The sequence below is a fragment of the Neofelis nebulosa genome, chromosome 4, assembly GCF_028018385.1.
Source record: "Neofelis nebulosa isolate mNeoNeb1 chromosome 4, mNeoNeb1.pri, whole genome shotgun sequence".
In the NCBI taxonomy this organism is placed as follows: domain Eukaryota; kingdom Metazoa; phylum Chordata; class Mammalia; order Carnivora; family Felidae; genus Neofelis; species Neofelis nebulosa.
Genome location: NC_080785.1, coordinates 48,522,640 through 48,541,183, shown reverse-complemented (window position 1 = coordinate 48,541,183; position 18,544 = coordinate 48,522,640). Strand labels below are relative to the sequence as shown.

At 43.9% G+C, this 18,544-nt stretch overlaps 1 protein-coding gene across 3 annotated transcripts in view; it reads left to right on the top strand.

Annotated features, from left to right (window-relative positions):
• The window catches only part of CHN2 (chimerin 2), a 298,758-nt gene that overhangs the window by 277,080 nt on the left and 3,134 nt on the right, over positions 1–18,544 (top strand). For all 3 annotated transcript variants that reach the window (XM_058724728.1, XM_058724727.1, XM_058724729.1), the window contains 5 exons: positions 4,786–4,870; positions 9,147–9,320; positions 12,469–12,546; positions 14,975–15,112; positions 17,015–17,120. In XM_058724728.1, coding sequence (XP_058580711.1) covers positions 4,786–4,870; positions 9,147–9,320; positions 12,469–12,546; positions 14,975–15,112; positions 17,015–17,120 — 581 coding nt within the window. The remainder of the gene's footprint in view (positions 1–4,785; positions 4,871–9,146; positions 9,321–12,468; positions 12,547–14,974; positions 15,113–17,014; positions 17,121–18,544) is intronic.

Here is an 18,544-nt window from a genome sequence, read left to right as displayed (position 1 = left end):
ATCTTTATCACTAATAAAGTATAAATTTTATATCAGGACGTTTGTTTGGGATTTCTGTTGGCTAGCATTTGCTAGGCATGTTTTTTCTATCCCTTTACTCTCAACATTTCCATTACATTATGTTCTGAGTGTGTTTCTTGCAAAGGCTTTTTGAATATCTGCAAATTTCGGGCTTTTATTTGGTGTTAGAGCCATATTTGTTGTGATTAGAGATAAATAAGGATTTTTCACACACACCCCATTTACTGTGCTTTTTTTATTGCTTTGTTTTCTTCTTTCTTGCTTTTCATTGGATTAATCAAATCTTTATTTCATTTTCCCTTAGGCATTTTATAGATTCCATTCCACCCTTTTTGTGTATACTCCAAAATCTAATACACGTGTAATTAACTTAAAATCTTCCTTACTTAGTTAATGAGTAGCTCTATGTACATATCCCAAATGATGAGAACCATAGAATGCTTTGACTTTTTAAAGCCCCTCCTATCTTCCATGCCATTTTTTCACTCTGGTTTTCAGTGCCCTGAAATTAGTCGTCTTGTTATTGTCTTATGCAGATAGAGCTTGATTAGATTGACCCCTTGCTCACCATGGCTTCTGGAATCCTGTTCTTGCCACTAGGTTCAGTATGCTTCCTGCAGACGTATATACCCCCCAGTATTTCTCTGAGTAAGGATCTGTGAGTGAACACCCTTGGCATTTGTCTGGAAAATACTTTTATTTTATCCCCACTCTGGAGTACAGAAGTTAGGTTGGCAGTAATTTTCTCTGAGCTCTTTGATGAAATTTTTCCATGATCTTCTAGCTTCTTTGTGCTGAACGGAACTATTTTCATCATAATTGCTGTCCTTTGGCAAAAATAACTGGGTTTTTGTGTGTTTTTGTTTTGTTTTGTTTTTAGGATTTTGATTGTTCTTTGGTATTCTGCAGTTTCTTTAAAATCTATATAGGTTATATCTTTTTAATTTACCATGTTTGAGACTCAGTTAGCTTTTCTGAATCTGAAGATGTTGTGCTTTTACTGATCCTAGAAAAACCTCAACTGTTGCTCTTTTTGAATATTGCTTCCATGTATGACCTAAACCTCAACATCTCTCAGCTTTTCAAGATCATCCTTCCCTCACTCCCTCTGCTCTACATTTCCAGCCTCTTGTACCTATTGAATCAATCCCGTCAGCAAGTGACCATGCCCTAATGTCTCCCATTTTTTACTTAAAAAAAAAAAAATTCTCCTTGACCCAAATCTCCCTGGGGTCCCTGGAGCTATTTCGTTGCTCTGCTGGACATCATAGCCAAATTTCCGGACAAATTTGCCTACACATTTCTCCACTTCCATACCTCCCATTTATTCTTCGTGTCACTTGAGTGTAACCTTTGCCCTCACCGATGCAACGAGACTGCTCTCACCGAGGTTACTAGTAACTTCGTGTGTCTGAATCAGTGTTGAGTCCTCATCTAACTGGAAGTCTTCCCAGCATTGAACATGGTTGACCACTCCTTCCCTAAAATACTGTTCACCCTTTGGCTTTTGAAGCACTTGACTCTCTTGGTTCTGAGTGTTGGAGCAGAGGGCTTGGGTTGAGCTCTATTTTCTTCACTTTCTGCTCTCCATCCCTAATAGTTTTTGTCCATTTACACAATTTTTTTTTATTTATTTATTTTTTAATTTTTTTTTTTAACGTTTATTTATTTTTGAGACAGAGAGAGACAGAGCATGAATGGGGGAGGGTCAGAGAGAGGGAGACACAGAATCCGAAACAGGCTCCAGGCTCTGAGCCGTCAGCACAGAGCCCGACGCGGGGCTCGAACCCACGGACCGCGAGATCATGACCTGAGCCGAAGTCGGCTGCTTAACCGACTGAGCCACCCAGGCGCCTCGATTTACACAATTTTAATTACCATTCGTTTGTCAGGGGTGAGCCAAATGTACACCTCCAGCCCTTACTCCTCTGAGCTATTGAATTATGTGTGAATTCCTGCTCTCAGGAATTCAAAGGCTCCTGCTCGCCTTTGAACTTAAATTGTCCAGAGCTCAGTTCTTGAATTTCTCCCCCAAAGGGGGTCTTCCTTATCTCAGCAAAGGTCATCACCATCCACCTGGTTTCTAAAGCTAGAATCTAGGAGTCATTCTCCACTCCTCTTTTCCTCCAAGAGCCACGTTTATTCTATTATTAAGTCTTATGAATTCTGTCTTTGAAATATATCTCCAATCCATCCACTTCCCATCTCCACCTTCAGTACCCTGATCTTGGCCTCGACCATTTCTCAACTTGAAGAAACTACTACCTGGTTTCTGAATCTCTTTCACTACAAATGTTCTCCCGTCCGTTTTCAAGATGGTGGTCAGAACATCTTTTTTCTTAAAAAATCATCTTCCTACTTAAAGTCCTTGAAGAGCTTCGTATTGGACCTAGATTAAAAGAAAATCTATACCCGTTACTAAAACCTTTAAGGCCCTTTCCTACTTTCGGCGTCATCCGAGTTCTCTCCCTCGCTCTGGTGTTCTGGCTACCCTGGCCTTTAGTCCTCAGTCACAGCAAGCTCTTTCTCTTGCAGGGCCTCCTAGCTTCCTTCTGCCTGGAATGTTCTCCAACCCTGCCCCCACCAGACCGGCTCTTCCCCTCTTTCAAGCAGCGCGAGGTCACCTTTCAAAGAGCAGCCTTCCCCACCACTGTGGATAACCCTGGGGCCCCTCTTAAGTCTCTCTAGTCACAACCTTCCTTTTTCTTTTATAGTCCTTTCCACACAGTTTATTCTATTGATCTGGCAATTGCAACAGTATATGAACAGCCGACTAACTTTGTTGCCGTTATTAACCACAACGTCCCTTTAGAGTCTTTCTAGTAAATTATGAAGAATCCTTGGATTGCTAAATTTAGAAAATGCTCAACTACCAATAGGGTCGACCCCCCTTACTGAGGGATTCTGTTAGTACCACGTTGAATCTGAGCGAGCCTCTGAATGAACCGTGGCATTCTGGCTCTGCGAGAGGACAAGCACTCCCTGGGATAGATTCTCTGCATTCCTACAAGGAGGCCTTGTCATATCTTAGCGTTGTTTCCTTACAGCACATTTACCCATTTTTAGTAAAAACAATTCCGAGAGGTGGTTTTTGTTTTTTTTTCCCATTGTTTTTTCAAAGCAGAAATAGTGTACTGGGCAGTTTGCAAGTGATAAACTAAAATACCAAAAGACTATTATAACTTAGCTTTGTTGCATAGAAACCATGGTCGTAAATTGTTCTTTTTTTAATTTTTTTTTTTTAAACTTGTGTGCACTCTCTCGGCCTTTACAAATCTGTGAGTTCCAGTAGAACGGAACCAGATCTGTTTTGTTTGCCATGTTATATATACCCAGTTACTGGCATAGATAAATAAATAAAGATCTCAAAGTGATGCTTTTTTTCAATTTCAATTTTAATTTTAAATAAACCCTGCATTCAACATGGGGCTCAAACTCATGACTCTGAGATCAAGAGTTGCATGTTCTACTGACCAAGCCATCCAGGAGCCCCTGATGTTTCTTCTTCTTCTTCTTCTTTTTTTTTTTTTTTTTTTTTTTAAGTAGGGCTCTGATGAGCATCTTCCCAAACGGTATCCATAGTTGTCATCCTCCTATCTTTTCGTATTAAATAAAAATAGCATACTGGCCTCCCAGTCTGCTAAAGGAATAATATCGTCTGCATTTCTTTTATTTGTCGATGGAGGCTTACAACTCGGAAAGTCCTTTGCAATGTCTCCTAATATTTTAATTTTGTAAAAGTAGGTTTGTATGTCTCCAAGTAGACTAGTCGCCTGTGGTGGGTTTTGGCTTACCATGGCCACGTCTGCTTTCAAGGAATCTCCTGGTTCTGTGTCTTGAAGTTCACTGGTGTTAGAGGACAAGTATTTTTGTTTTGTTTTTGTTTTAAATCGAGACTTCACACACGGTCTAGTCGCAGAGGACCTGTACCTGAATAACTAAAGATAAAACCATCCTTACTTCATCATATTCAAAATATTTAACTGTCTGGGGTGCTAACCAAGAAGACTTGTGCCTTGGCCAATCAGAAAGGGCTTTCGGTTTGCACACCCGTAGGCCACACCCGGCCATGCTGAATCCAGACCCTGTCTCTGGGGAAGGCAATTCTATAGACCCAGACCCTACTGGTAACCTTCATGTTCAGCCACTCCTCTCTTTTTAATGCCTGGTTTGGGGGGTTGTTTGTTTGTTTTGTGTGTGTGTGTGTGTGTGTGTGTGTGTGTGTGTGTGTGTTTGTGGGTATTTTTTTTTTTGAGGGGGAAGTGGCTCAAAGACTTCGAAGCTTTTAATCTTCCCATAATCATGTCTTATTTATACCTGCCTGGATATTCTACAGATGGAGCAACTTTGGTCAAAAGGACACAGTAATTGAGTTCTGCCTTCCAGAACTTGCTGAGCTAAATGCAGGTTACAGCGACTGGCCCCGGGCTATCTTGGGTTTGTCCGCGCGGTGCCTTATTAGGGGTGGTGAGCGTGTCGTTCCTTAGCTGATGGCGCGGCCCTATAATCTTACTGGTGCTGTACATTCCTTTCTGACTCTGGCCTAGGGCATGGTGGGTCATAGAGGATTTTCAAAGACCGAAGCATATCTGTTTTCTCCAGTCCATTTGTAACTCCGCCTCACTGGAAAGAAAAGGCCCAGTTAGGGATGCTCACTCCCACCGAGGTCGTCGTTTCTGGACGTCGTCCACGTGTGTCACGTCTGAGGCCACCTGCCTTCAAATAACTCAGTGTCCTGACATTTTTCTTCTTTTGGGATCACAGGTCCACACGTTCCGAGGCCCGCACTGGTGTGAATACTGTGCCAACTTCATGTGGGGGCTCATCGCCCAAGGAGTTCGGTGCTCAGGTAAACAGGGAACGTCCTTCATCCTTTCCCATGTATATAAAGGGTCGTGATGTTGAGCTGGAGATCATTTCTCCAGAGTTGGGAAACAGACTCCGGTGAGCTCAAAAGTCTAGCTATCTGGAAGGTTCAAGGCATCTCTCTGCTTAATGGAGAGACTGTTCTAGGTGTCTGCTGGAATGAGAAGGAACATCTCATGTTTATGTAAGAAAAGAAAAAGATCCAAGCAAGTCCATTTTCTTATGCACCTACCTGCCACCCAAAATAGGCAGTAGCCCTTAAGTAGTCCAATTCCAATGGAATTGCAAGGTAGAAAAACCACATTTCCTTCCCATCCCCACTTTGCTACAAAAGGCAGGGCATAAAAATAGAAATACTAGTGTAAACATTTACCAGGCATTGAGCTAAGCACTTTCTGCTGATCATGCCATGCAGCGTCACCAAAAGACCTTAAGGAGTTGCAATTATCCTCCCCATTGAATAGATAAAGACACCGAGGCTTAGAGGTATATGTGTTAATTGCTCTCGGCCACATAGGAAGTGGCGGAAAATGGATTCAGCTCCGGAACCCATTCTGTTATCAGATTAGCAGTGCGACTAAAGAGCTTGATTGGACGGCACGTATGTTCAAAGCACTCTGAAATCCTCGGGATTTTTCCACCTAGAAGTGGACACACACGCCCAGTGCTGACGCGTAGCTAGCGTATAGCAAGTCTTACTACAATACGGCTAACAAAAGAGCAAAGAATTGCCACAGTAATGTGTAAGTGGGTCTCCTAATTCGTCTCGCCACACTTTTTCTGGCAAGCAGTTCTGCCAGGAGTGAGAATAGCCTCTTGCGGTATTCTGATTGGGTTTACCAACACCATGACTGATTTCTTCCCTTGCTAGGGCATGAGTTTTAAAAATAATTCTTATGGGGCATTTAAAATAACATATGCTAATGACACTGTACTTCGCCATCCTGCCCATTTTGGTTCACAGGACTATGGGAACTTCCATCCTTTCTCTCCTTTGCTTCTACTGTGTAGATACGACAATCAGTGGTAGTGTACCTGGATGGTTCAGGTAGTGTTTGTGTAAGTGGTTTAACGCTACCTGCCCCCATCAGAGATCCATGCAAGCGGCAAACAGGCTCAGAGGCAGCCTCTCCAGGAACGTTCCAGATACCCCACTTCATACAAAAGTCTTACTGGGAGTTACAGAGCATCTCACGGCTCAACCACTGAGCAAAGTGGTGGAATATCTAAATTACTCAGTGGTCATCAATTCAAGCTGTCCAGATTATACCTACCAGAAATATCCTAATTGCTGGTATTATCCAATTTGAGCAGCAAAATCCATCCAAAGTCAGTATTACAAGAACACAACTCTGGAATTTGGAGTAGCTGTGAATTGCAACTTTCTCTGGGATAAAAGCGTTTTTTTTTTTTTTCTGTTCTTTTTTTTTAATAAAACATATTCTGAGGTTAAAAGGTTAATATTCTCCAGTGGCCACTGTTTGGCCTCGTATTTCCACTGAGCTGCAGGAAAACTCAAAACTGCTCATTAAAGGTTAGGAATAGCCATCACTGCCTCTCAATTCTCTGTATTTTACATGTTTTAAACGTTTTTTAAATGAACTAGACCTTATTTATAGCATCTGGAATTGTAGTCGTTTGCAAATACTGAATATTTTTATATGTTATAAAACATCTTAATTTTAATAAAATCTCCGTATTTAACTCTACAGAAACACACTGTTGCTTCAGATCTTAAAAAGAGGTTGATAAGGAAATTACACATAGGATTATCATGTAATCCAGCAATTCCCCCTCTGGGTCTATACCCCACAGAACTGAAAGCAAGCATTCAAACAGATATTTGTACACCTGTTTTTATAAGAGCACTATTTACTATAGCCAAAAGGTAGAAAAAAACCCAAATGTCCATCAAAAGATAAACCAAACGTGGTGTGTCAAGACAATGGGATAGTATCCAGCCTTAAAAAAGAAGGGACTCCTGTCTTATCCTGTACTATTAATAAACCTGAAGGACATCATGCTAAGTGAAAGAAGCCAGTCACAAAAGGACAAATGCTAAGGATTCCACTTATATGGGACATCAACAGTAGTCAAATTCAGGGGCACCTCAGTGGCTCAGTCAGTTAAGCATCCGACTGTGGATTTCAGCTCGGGTCATGATCTCACAGTTTGTGGGATTGAGCCCCTCGTCGGACATCATGTTAACAGAGCAGAGATTGCTTGGGACTCGCTCTCTCTTTCTCTGTCCCTCCACCCCGCCTCTCAAAATAAATAAAATAAACTTGAAAAAAAAAAGATAGTCAAATTCATAGAAATAGAATGTGGTGCCAGGGGCCAGGTGGAGGAGGGTCTGAGAGTTAGTGTTTCATGAGTGCAGAGCTTCAGTTTTGGAAGACGGAAGTTCTGGAGATGGGGAGTGGTGACAGCTGCACACAGTGTGAAGGTACTTAATGCCCCTAAACTGTACACTTAGAAATGGTTAAATGGTGAATTTATGTTACGTATATTTTATCACAATGTTTGGACATTGTTTTCTTTTTTTTTTAATTTTTTTTTTAATGTTTATTTATTTTTGAGACAGAGAGAGGCAGAGCATGAACAGGGGAGGGGCAGAGAGAGAGAGGGAGACACAGAATCCGAAACAGGCTCCAGGCTCCGAGCGGTCACCACAGAGCCCGACGCGGGGCTCGAACTCACGGACCGTGAGATCATGACCTGAGCCGAAGTCAGACGCTTAGCCGACCGAGCCACCCAGGTGCCCCTGGACATTGTTTTCGATGACATTTATAAGAACAGAGCAAAACTTACTAAGTGAAATAATAAGAGCTGGCCAGGTAGCCTTGTATTTTCTCTAACACTTGCCATTTCTTTTATTTAATTCACATGTAGTGTTCACCACACTTTAGAGTTTACACAGATTAATTTAGGTGCTTCTAGTGATAATCCTAGGAGTAGGTGCTATTATCGTCCTTATTTTATAGAAGGGGAGCCAAACAAGAAAACAAACCAATTCTGTTTGGTTCCATTTGCTCAAATTTACATCCAACTAAATAGATCTGTCAAAATATTATTGAAGTTTACTTGAGCTTTGATGAATTTCTCATGCTGATAAAGCTAAGATGATTAAGAACTGTTTTTTTTTTTCCTTTGGAAGGAATGTACATAGAACTCAGCCTAAAAATTACACGAAAATCATGTAATGCTTTTCAAAAATCATTTTTTGATGATTTTATCAAAGTTCAGATTTTCTCAAATCCTTGGTGTGGTTAAGTGCTTTTTTTGTTGTTAAACAGCTGATTATAACATTCATTATTATGTATGTGTATAATAACATATATGTGCTTTGACTAGATAGCACATCAACTTTGAACAACTTCAGCGTTAGATTTTTATTTTCCAGAATGTAGACTGTGTCTTGTTAGAGAAATTCTGTCAGTGGATACCAACTGCTAACAAAGCTTTTAATGTGTTCATTGAACTTAAAAGTACCTTTTCAGCTTTGGATCTTGATATGAGCTTTATAAATAATTACTCTAATCATCACATTACATGGCATTGTTCTAAATTGTAAACTCTCAAGTACTCCCACCGGTATCTAGTTAGACATTATTTCTACTCACAGATGTCAAAATAAGGTAAGTAGAAAGAAAAATGGCCTACCCAAACTCCCAAGAAGGGGAAGGTACTAAAAGCTATGGGCAACTCTCCAGGAAAGGGGAAGAAGTTGCCAATGGCCATGGGTCCACAGACCAAAGATCAGAGATTCCTTCAGAGAGAGTAATCATGTCTTCCACAAAAGGAGCATCCAGAACTTTAGGAAAACAACCTAGCACAAGTCCTAGGTGCCCTTTATGAGCCAAGACGAGCTCTGGGAATTCAAACCCAGAAGTCCACACATGGACCCAAAGGTTCCAGCCCCAAAAAAGAAAAAAAAAAAAAAAAAAAAAAAAACCACACACACACACACAAACAACCTAGCTAATCACCAAAACTAAACAATCTCAGCGAAATGTTCTATTCTGATGGTCCAGCAACAGAAAGGCTAAATGAGAAAAATGGAATTCTCTAAGAGTTTTGTGAGTAAAGGTGGATTTCATACTCATGTTGTAGAGAATATCACCTCCAAATGGGATGGGCGTTCCAGAAAAATACAGCAAACCCTTGGGTGTTTTCATTTTTATTTTCGGTAACATATAATTTGTGTCGGGCTTTTACAAAAGGGCCAGGCAAGGCTAATGTGGCTTCTTTGTTTACAGACTGTGGATTGAACGTACACAAACAGTGTTCCAAGCACGTTCCCAACGACTGTCAACCTGATCTCAAGAGGATCAAGAAGGTATACTGTTGTGACCTCACAACACTCGTAAAGGCTCACAACACTCAGAGGCCCATGGTGGTGGACATATGCATACGGGAAATCGAAGCAAGAGGTTTGGAAAAAACTCCTTGTTATGTGATTTTGTTTTTACTGTTTGTTTTTACTGTTGTCAAGGAAACCTTCTTATAGTTGTTAAATTGACTCTCTCTCCACTGTTGAGAGAGCGTGTTGGGGAAATGGCCTACCCCAGCACACACACACGTACACGTGCATACACACGCACACAAATAAGCCAAATCCAGCCAACCGCATCAGTGCTGTTTTGTACCCAAACCTTGTATCTATGCATTCAACATGTTTGCTAAGCCATTTGTTATGTACTACACATTGATATAAAAGTCACAGTTCTCACCTTCCGGAAACTGACACTGTAATATGCAGATCAGAGGGGTAGGTGCGCCTGGGGGGCTCAGTCCGTTGAGCGTCTGACTTTGGCTCAGGTCATGGTCTCATGGGTCATGAGTTCCAGCCCCGCATTAGGCTCTGTGCTGACAGCTCAGAGCCTGGAGCCTGCTTTGGATTCTGTGTCTCCCTCTCTCTTTGCCCCTCCCCACTCACACTCTGTTTCTCTCTCTTTCTCAAAAATAAATGTTTAAAAAAAAAAAAAAAAAAAGAATGAGAGGAGTAAATAAATCAATGTTGCAGGTGTGTGTATTCAAAACACCATGTAGTCTCAGAAGACATTTCAGTGTTATTTGAGGACAGTCCAGGAAGGGTTTATGACAGAGGTGAAGTCTGAATGGAGTCTTCAAAAGTGACCCCATTAAATAGGTAAAGAAACTGTTGATCAACACATACGTTTCTTACCATATAGAAATTCACCGCTCGTATTGCTTCTGTTTATTTTAAAGAGGAGAGTGAAAAGATTAAAAAGATCTATGATCTAAAAAGATCACTCGAGTGAAAACTCAAGAAGGCAGAGAAGATAGAAACATTTCCGTGAAAAGGTTTTTCATAGTATGATTGAGTCCTGTTTTCCTTTATTTGTGCTTTGTTGGGCTACTTTGCAGTTACCAAAACTTCAGTGATATGGTGGATCAAGTCTGGTTGGGGAGAAATTGGACTGCTGGGTGTAACGTGGATAGTTGGACCAGGTATAAAGCCCAGAGGCTTTAACCATTTTAGCCATGTAGGGGCTCTGCTATCGTTGGGATCTGTTATTGTGTCCAAACTGGCTTAATGTGATCTACAGATATTTATGCATTGGCCAACTATCCCATTCTTTCCCAAACAAAACAAAACAAAACAAAAGAGGACATTATAGATTGTTCTCCCAAGCCTTTTAGAGAGAGGAAATCATTCCCTTTTCCACGCAGGATGAAAACTATAGCTACTCTGTTCCCTTAAGACTAGCTCATTTAATCTCACATTGTTACGAAATGGCTCCTGCCTTTGACTGCTCTAGCTGTCAGAGTTCACTGGGTGCTTTGGGACCTGGTGAAGGTATTGCTGCAGGGGCTGATCTGGGTAAGAGTTGAGAAGGGGGTGCCCTGACTCTGGATGAGTAGCTGGGAAAAGCATCCCTGGGTCCTGTTGTTCAGAGGGCTCTGCAAGTTAGGGTCAGAGCACCAGCCTGTCTGGAGCCTAGACTCAGGACCTCAGCTTCTCTGGAGAAGCTGGTATCATCCCGTAGTGATCCTCGTCAGAGGCGACTGATAACACGGGCAGAGTTACCGCCATGTCTGAGGTGTCCGTGGGGAGCATAGCACTAAGCATGCCTAGTACAAGAGTTACAATAGCACAGATTAGGACTGTAAGCCCGGGGAGCCACAGCAAAGGAAGTGGAACCGCAGGCATTGGCATCCTGCACGTGTGAACAGAACCAGAGAACGGGCTGGAAGAAATTCACATGACTCCCATCCCCAGCTTTGCTACCACCTCTGCCAAAGTCTCATCTCATGCCCCACCCGTAGCAAATTCCATATTGCAAATGCTCTTTCGTGGCCATTTGTTTCTGCGTCATGTGGCCAAACAAGAAGGCCACGGGTCATCGCCTGTGTCACGTGCAGATTACAACCACAGTGAGGCATGCTAACCTGTACCGCCAACTAGAACACGATGACTCCAGTCCTCTCTCATCTTGTGGACCAACCCAGTTAATCAGTGTGGCAACCTGGGCAACCGTACTGAGTCAAGTTCTGAGACTGAGTGGGGTTCGGTGGGAGGCGGAGCTGAGGTCAGTGAAGAAGGTCTCTGACAGTCCGGGGAGAAGGACCGGCAGGATACATGTCATGCATTTGTTGTCTCTGATGCGGACCTGATACAGACCCTTATATATGGCAGAGAGCATATACTTGATAAATATTTCCCAAATGAAGAAAGGAAAGTACATACTCATACGCAGCGAAGGTTCCTGTTATCAAGAGCTTGACAGAGTATATTGCAACAGCTGTAGAAGATATTTGTTCACTTATTTTTGCTGTGGTTATAGTTTGATAGCAGCTAGTTTCTTACATGCAAGGTCTGAGATCTGGCCCCCCCCCCTTTGGATACTTTGGGGACCTGGCTGGGCCTTAGAACATATCTTAACAAATCAATAAGATCTAGGAGCAGAAACCACATATTTTTCTTAGCCCAGATATACGGTGATCAAGTTTCCAGAATCATCACTCAAATTTTATTTTTCGGCACCTGTGCGTATGATCCTTTATTTGAAGGTATAATGATGAAATCGATTATATTTAAACATTGAACATATGATATTTACGATTAAACACAAAAGGCTATAAAATTTAGACCATTTGAATAAAATCAGGACAATATATATCACACAGAGGTGCCCGTGGATGTATGTATACCTAGCACAGCACTGCATGCAGTATGGCACATGGGTTAAGATGATGCTGGGGAGACAGCGGGTTGCCACCTGAAGCAGTGAAATCAAATCCACAAGTCTGATGAACAAAGGAAGCACCAAGGTTGATGAGAATCTGAAACAGGGGTTCACTTTGTGAAGCCAGTCAGGAAGAAGACCAGATCCCTGTGAGGTTTCCACTGCAGCGCAAGCAAATGAAGACAGAGTTGCCTGGAAACTGAGACGGGCAGGTCCGGCGACAGCATCGTTCAGTGTGACAGTGTGTAATATACAAGAGCACTGACTGTATTTTTCTCATTTATAGCACACGGTGTATATATGAAATTAGAGTCCTCTGCAGATGTTTCAGGAAGTTAAAGTCTCTCTGTTTCCTTTTCCCCCACAGGATTGAAGTCGGAAGGTCTTTACAGAGTCTCTGGGTTCACCGAACACATTGAAGATGTCAAAATGGCATTTGACAGAGGTGGGCTTTGTCTTTCTTGAACGCCAAATGACGCATCCTTAGCGTCCTTTCTTTTGGAACCACATTTTATTCATAGTGGGAATGGGTTTCAGAGCTACGGAGAGTTGTTGTTCAAGAAACCAAGGAGTAGTCGTTTACAGATCACATAGTTCTCTGCCTTTCTGAGGGAAGCGTTTCCTTAAAAGTTGTGGACTAGTGATCCCACGAGTTTAAAATCTTTCTTGAATGGGCAGCCAGCGTTTGGTGCCATTATGGCTCTTGATTTGATGTCCGTCCAACATTCACAGACAGTCCACATGGCACCAGGCTGTCCTTCTACATCCCCAGCTAAGGATCTCAGTGGCTCTTCTCTTTCTCCCCAAACTCCAAAGAACAGAGCATAGGGATGTGGATGTGCCCAACACTGAAATAGGGGAAGCCAGTGGAAGTTTAGGAGGTAACCCCTTTTGTTGTTTATAACTGTGACAAATGTTCTCTAGGCCACATTCTCTCTTAGGTCGGAGAACTTGGGAGCTTGTTAAAAGTACGGATCACCAGGGTCCACCCTGGGGACTCACTGAGAAAGCTAGGTGAACCCATGAATCTATATTATTAATTTTTATTCATTTTATTGAAACAGACAAACAACAACAAAAAACTGTTCACCCATTTTTCCCACCCCTCACTGCTCGTCTCCTCCAATCACCAATCTGTTCTCCGTATCTATGAGCTTAGTTTTGATTTGGTTTGGTTTATATCCCGCGTATGAGAGAGACCGTAGGGTGTCTCTTTCTCTGTCTTATTTCACATAGCCTGATCCCCTCAGGGTCCATCTGCATTGCCACAAATGGCAAGATTTCATTCTTTTTTATGGCTGAATACTATTCCTTTTGGTGTAAACACATCTGCTTTATCTGTTCATCCATCAGCGGACACTCAGGTTGCTTCTATGTCTGGGCTTTTGTGAGCAATGTTGCAGTCCACGTGGGGGTGCACGTTTCTTTCTGAATTATGTTTTCATTCTACATTTCTACCGAACAGTCCAAATAATTGTAGTCAAGCCAGTCAACGGCTGGAACCCCTAGCCTACCAGAGAGAACCTTCTCTCTGTAGAACAGACAAGGTCTCTGATGATCTGGCGGCCATATCTGTTCAGGCTCATGGCCCGTTGCTCCTTCCCGTATACTTTATGCCCCAGCAGTACTGAAGTGCACCTGTTTTCACGAACAACTGCCTTGGCTCACGTGGTTCTGTCCATCTAGAATGCGTTCACACCTCTGCCTGGCAAACGCTTACCTATTAATCAGGTGTCAGCTCAAGGGTTTCCTCTTCCATGAATCCTCCCCGAGCACCCCATGCTGACCTAAGAGTCTGACTGCCCTTTCCTGGGCCCCACCCACCCCCATGTTTTCACATGCCTCCAGCTGAGCAAGCTTCCCACTTCCTTGTAACTACTGAGTTGCATGCCTGACTCCCACTCCGACTTAGACCTACAGAAAGGGAATATGTGTCTTTTTCTCTTTGACTCCCCAGGGCCTAACAGTGCCTAGCACATGGCAGATTCTCAGTAGATATTTGTTAAATCTGTAAATAATGGGATCAGGTGACCTATCTGCTATACTCCCTGTTTTCTGTTCCTTAGCAGCTTTTTTTTATCCTCAGAACCAAATGTGATGAGACATTTGTTCTTTCGGTTCTCTAAGTAAAAGAAAATGCTAATCGTCTCGAAATGATTGTAACTTTAAGTCAAAAAGTGTCTTCAGAATGACTGTCAGAGGGGCACTTGGGTGGCACAGTCAGTTGAGCATCTGACTCTTCCCTCCCCAGCTTGCACGCACTCGCTCAAAAAAAAAAAAAAAAAAAAAAAAAAAGAATGATTGCAAAAAAGGTTAAAATATAACATTACCTATACATGAAGGAAGGTCAGAGTTTCCCAGATTAAAGTCCTAGGGGCAGAGGAGACAGAATCAAGAAAGAAGAAACGTCACGAGCCTGAAAGAGACAATTGAAACTGAAGATATTCAACTCTTCCTGTTGTGTCTGTGATCTTCAAACCCAAATCCAAAGAATCCTGGTGCAGCCATATAAAAGCTTCTTGATTTTTTTAAAATTATTATTTCAGATTAGATTGCTATTCCATTATGAACTTTTGTGTCTGGAATATTAATTACTATGTTAAATTTCTTTTTAGCAAATTACCAGAGGCTGGGGCCAAAGAACGACTTTCGGTCAATTTTACTACCCTTGGCTACACTTACACTCAGACCCAAAATCGCTCTTCCCAAACTTCTGTTACTTCCTGCATGTCAGTGTTCTTAGAAGTGAGAGTAGTCAGCTGGACTTGTACGGGCACGTTGCATCCACGTTGGATCGTTTCTTTCTTTGTGGGCATGTGTTAACTTGGCAAAATAGGTCCTAATTAGGAATTGGATTGTTGATTGTTTTTCAGACGGTGAAAAGGCAGATATATCTGCCAACATCTATCCAGACATAAACATCATCACTGGAGCCCTTAAACTGTACTTCAGAGACTTACCCATTCCTGTTATCACCTATGACACCTATCCCAAATTTATCGAAGCAGCCAGTAAGTATCAAGAGCTAATCTTTTATTCGTATCAAACCGTTAAGTATCATGCTTTTCACTTCGAGAAAATCGAGACTCGGAATTCTTTAAATTACTGCCTGAGCACCTGCTCTGCCAAGCGAGGGCACAATGGTACAGTTAATAGAAAACCAGGCATGGGGCGCCTGGGTGGCTCAGTCGGTTCAGCGTCCGACTTCGGCTCAGGTCACGATCTCGCGGTCCGCGAGTTCGAGCCCCGCATCGGGCTCTGGGCTGATGGCTCAGAGCCTGGAGCCTGCTTCCGATTCTGTGTCTCCCTCTCTCTCTGCCCCTCCCCCATTCATGCTCTGTGTCTCTCTGTCTCAAAAATAAATAAATGTTAAGAAAAAAAAAATTTAAAAAAGAAAACCAGGCATAGTTCACCAGCTGCGTTGAACCAGTACCAAGCCAGCCACTCAGCTGAGAAATGGTGCCAGGCAGTTGTCTCTCCACACCGTCGTCACTTCTCTCCTGGGCACCCGCACAGTCAGGGGCTATTCTATGTTGAAAGCAAGAATGTTCCGGTAGTAAAAAATCCGGTGTTCTTCAGTGAGGACTGTACGGATTAGCTACGTTCATCCGTGAAGCAGACCCCCACTGCTAATCGATTGAAGTCATGCCCCCAGTTTGACCCGCTGGTGGTGTTCGAAACTGATCATACACCGAGAATCTACTGTGTCAAGTACCGTGCCGGGACCTCTCGATAATATCCTCTAGTTTAAGCTTCTCATCCACCCGATGAGGCACACTTCATAATCCCATTTCACAGAGCAGGAAAGCTAGGCTCAGGGAGCTAAGGTCACGGGGCCAGGGAAAGAACACCATCGTCCTTGGTCTCCCTTCAGCCCACAGTTGCTCATTTAGCATGTGGCATGCGAGTTGACTGGTGTCAGGAGAGAGGACCATTCTGGGGGGAGGAGGGGTGCTGCCCTCTGCCCAGCAACATAGTGAGGAAGGGGAGGTGCAGATGCTAGAGTGCGTGACATAGAACCCAAACACACCGTGAGGAATTGTTCATAAAAACTGTAACATTTAAAGGTAAGTGTAATAATAAGATGCCTGACGGGCACAAAAGTGGGCAGGCTGGGATTAGTGCAAGATGTCCTTTCCTGGGGAGCTATGGCCCTATTTCCTGGTAGGAGCATTCTCCTACCCAGGAGAATTCTCCACGCTTACCCAGGAGCATGGGTCCTGGTGGCCCTAGGTGGAGAAGGTTCTGGCAACAGAGTGCCCTCTGCCCCAGGAGGAACGGCAGGGGAACGTTTCCTTGAATGGCTGCCAGTACCTATTCGAAAGCAGAAGCATGCACGTTTCCTCCCTTTCCTGATGGACCTAGTATCTACTTCCTCACCTAGACTGTCCAGCGGGGTTAGCCACGCCAGCGCTTGGGTGAAAAGTGCCACTGGTGCAGGCTGAGCCGGCGGGCTCATTGGCCAGCGCCCTTGTGTTGTAGAGTGTATTCAGGTTATGGAAGCCTGCCAGGAAGACGCTGTCAGACAACCTCAAGAGAACACTACCATGGGCGATCCAGCTTAAATCAAAGCTCGTGACCGCGAGCTCTCTCATAAACCCAGCTTTCAGAGGACGGGCAAAGCGCCGTCCCTCCCACCACGAAACACGTACCCGACTGCAGACTCCAGGTCCGGCCTCCTGTCCCCCACCCAGTGCACACTGAATACATGTGTGGTTCCCAACCTCCAGGCCTTTCTGGAATAAGGCAAGACACCAACGAGTCGCTTAGTTTAAGTGAAATGTCACCTGAAATTGCATGAACTTCTTAGACTTCCCCTCCATCTCCAACCAGAACAAACCAGTCTTCTGGTTACTTCTCTGAAAACGCGAATGTCTCAGCACTGCACTAATGCCTCACATGGGCCGTTACAGAAATCTCCAATGCAGACGAGAGGCTGGAAGCCGTCCATGAAGTGCTGATGCTGCTGCCTCCCGCCCACTATGAGACCCTCCGGTACCTGATGATCCACCTCAAGAAGTAAGCCAACACCCCCTCGGCACGTCCTCCACAACCGCTATCTGCCTGGGATGGTGAATGCATTAGCAAGGGTTCATAAACTTTCTCCCCAACCCACTGAGGGGACGGGCCCTCTTTTGGCGGGGGGGGGTGTGGGGGGGGGTGGGGTGGGGAGGGTCTAGCGAAGGCAGCCCCATCTGTAACTGCTAGAACCCTCACTCTGTGCCTGGAAGTGCTCCACACACTTTACGTGTGTTATCTCTGTGAGGTAGGGGTTGTTAGGGGCCTCAGGTTACAGATGAGATTGTGGACGCTTAAGGGGGTAAAATAACCGATGTGAAGAGGTAACGTGAAACCAGACTGAAATCCAGGCAGGCTGATCCAGAGCCCACAGTCTGCCTTAGCCATTTGTCCACACTGCGTCCACATCTGCACGGGGCCTCCCACACCAGCCCTATCCTCTGCGTTCTTTCTCTTTCGGCTCATTCTATTTCTGGACTCCTGAACTGCCTTGCTTCTGGGCAGGCCCATTCCCCACCCTGATCCCTTGTTTTTCTTGATGTATTAGTGACCGATCACCAAGTAACCAATCGCCCCAAAAGTTGTAGGCTTAAAACAATAGAGATTTATTATCTCACAGCCGCTGTGATCAGGAATCAGGTGTGGCTTAGTTGGGTACCTCTGGTTCAAGGTCTAGAATGAGGCTATGGTTGAACTGATGGCCAGGCTCTCTAGGGGAGCATCCACTTCCACACTCACAAGGTTGTCGGCCGGATTCAGTTCCTCAGAGGCCGTGTGACTGGAGCCCTTTCTTGCTGACTGTTTGCCGGGGGGACCCCGTCAGTGCCCTGCCACTTGAGTCTCCCCATGGGCAGTTCACAAAATGGCAGCTGGCTTCCCTCAGAGCAAGCAAGAGCCCCCAACATGAAAGATACAGTCTCTCTGCAACCTCATCTCAGAAGTGACATTCAATTGCTATTTGTTGGAAGCCACTAGGTCCAGCCCATACTCCAGGGGAAGGGATTAGACAAGAGTATGAATTCCAGGAGGCAGGGATCACGGGCAGGGGGCCATCACAGAGGGTACGCACCACAGACAGCTAGGCACTGCATGTGTGACAGCACATAAGACAGATGGACATGTCTGGGTATTTACAGGACACTAGAGCTCTGGTTCCAGACTCTTACTTCAACTGTGAGTCTCTTTCCTTCACTGTACATATATAGCAAGGTCAGTGAGTTCGTCTCTGAGATGTTGGAGGGATCAGGGCATTTCTGTGTGCCGTCCTGTGTGTTTTCGGAAGACCCGTGGCAGTGGCTCATTCACAGATAAAATGAACCACAAACTGTCTACGCTAATTTACAGATCCGTTCAGTAAGTGAAAGGAAGCAAGTTGAGAATACTGTATAAACACTGGGTGTTGTTTTTCTTTTTCTACCTTATAA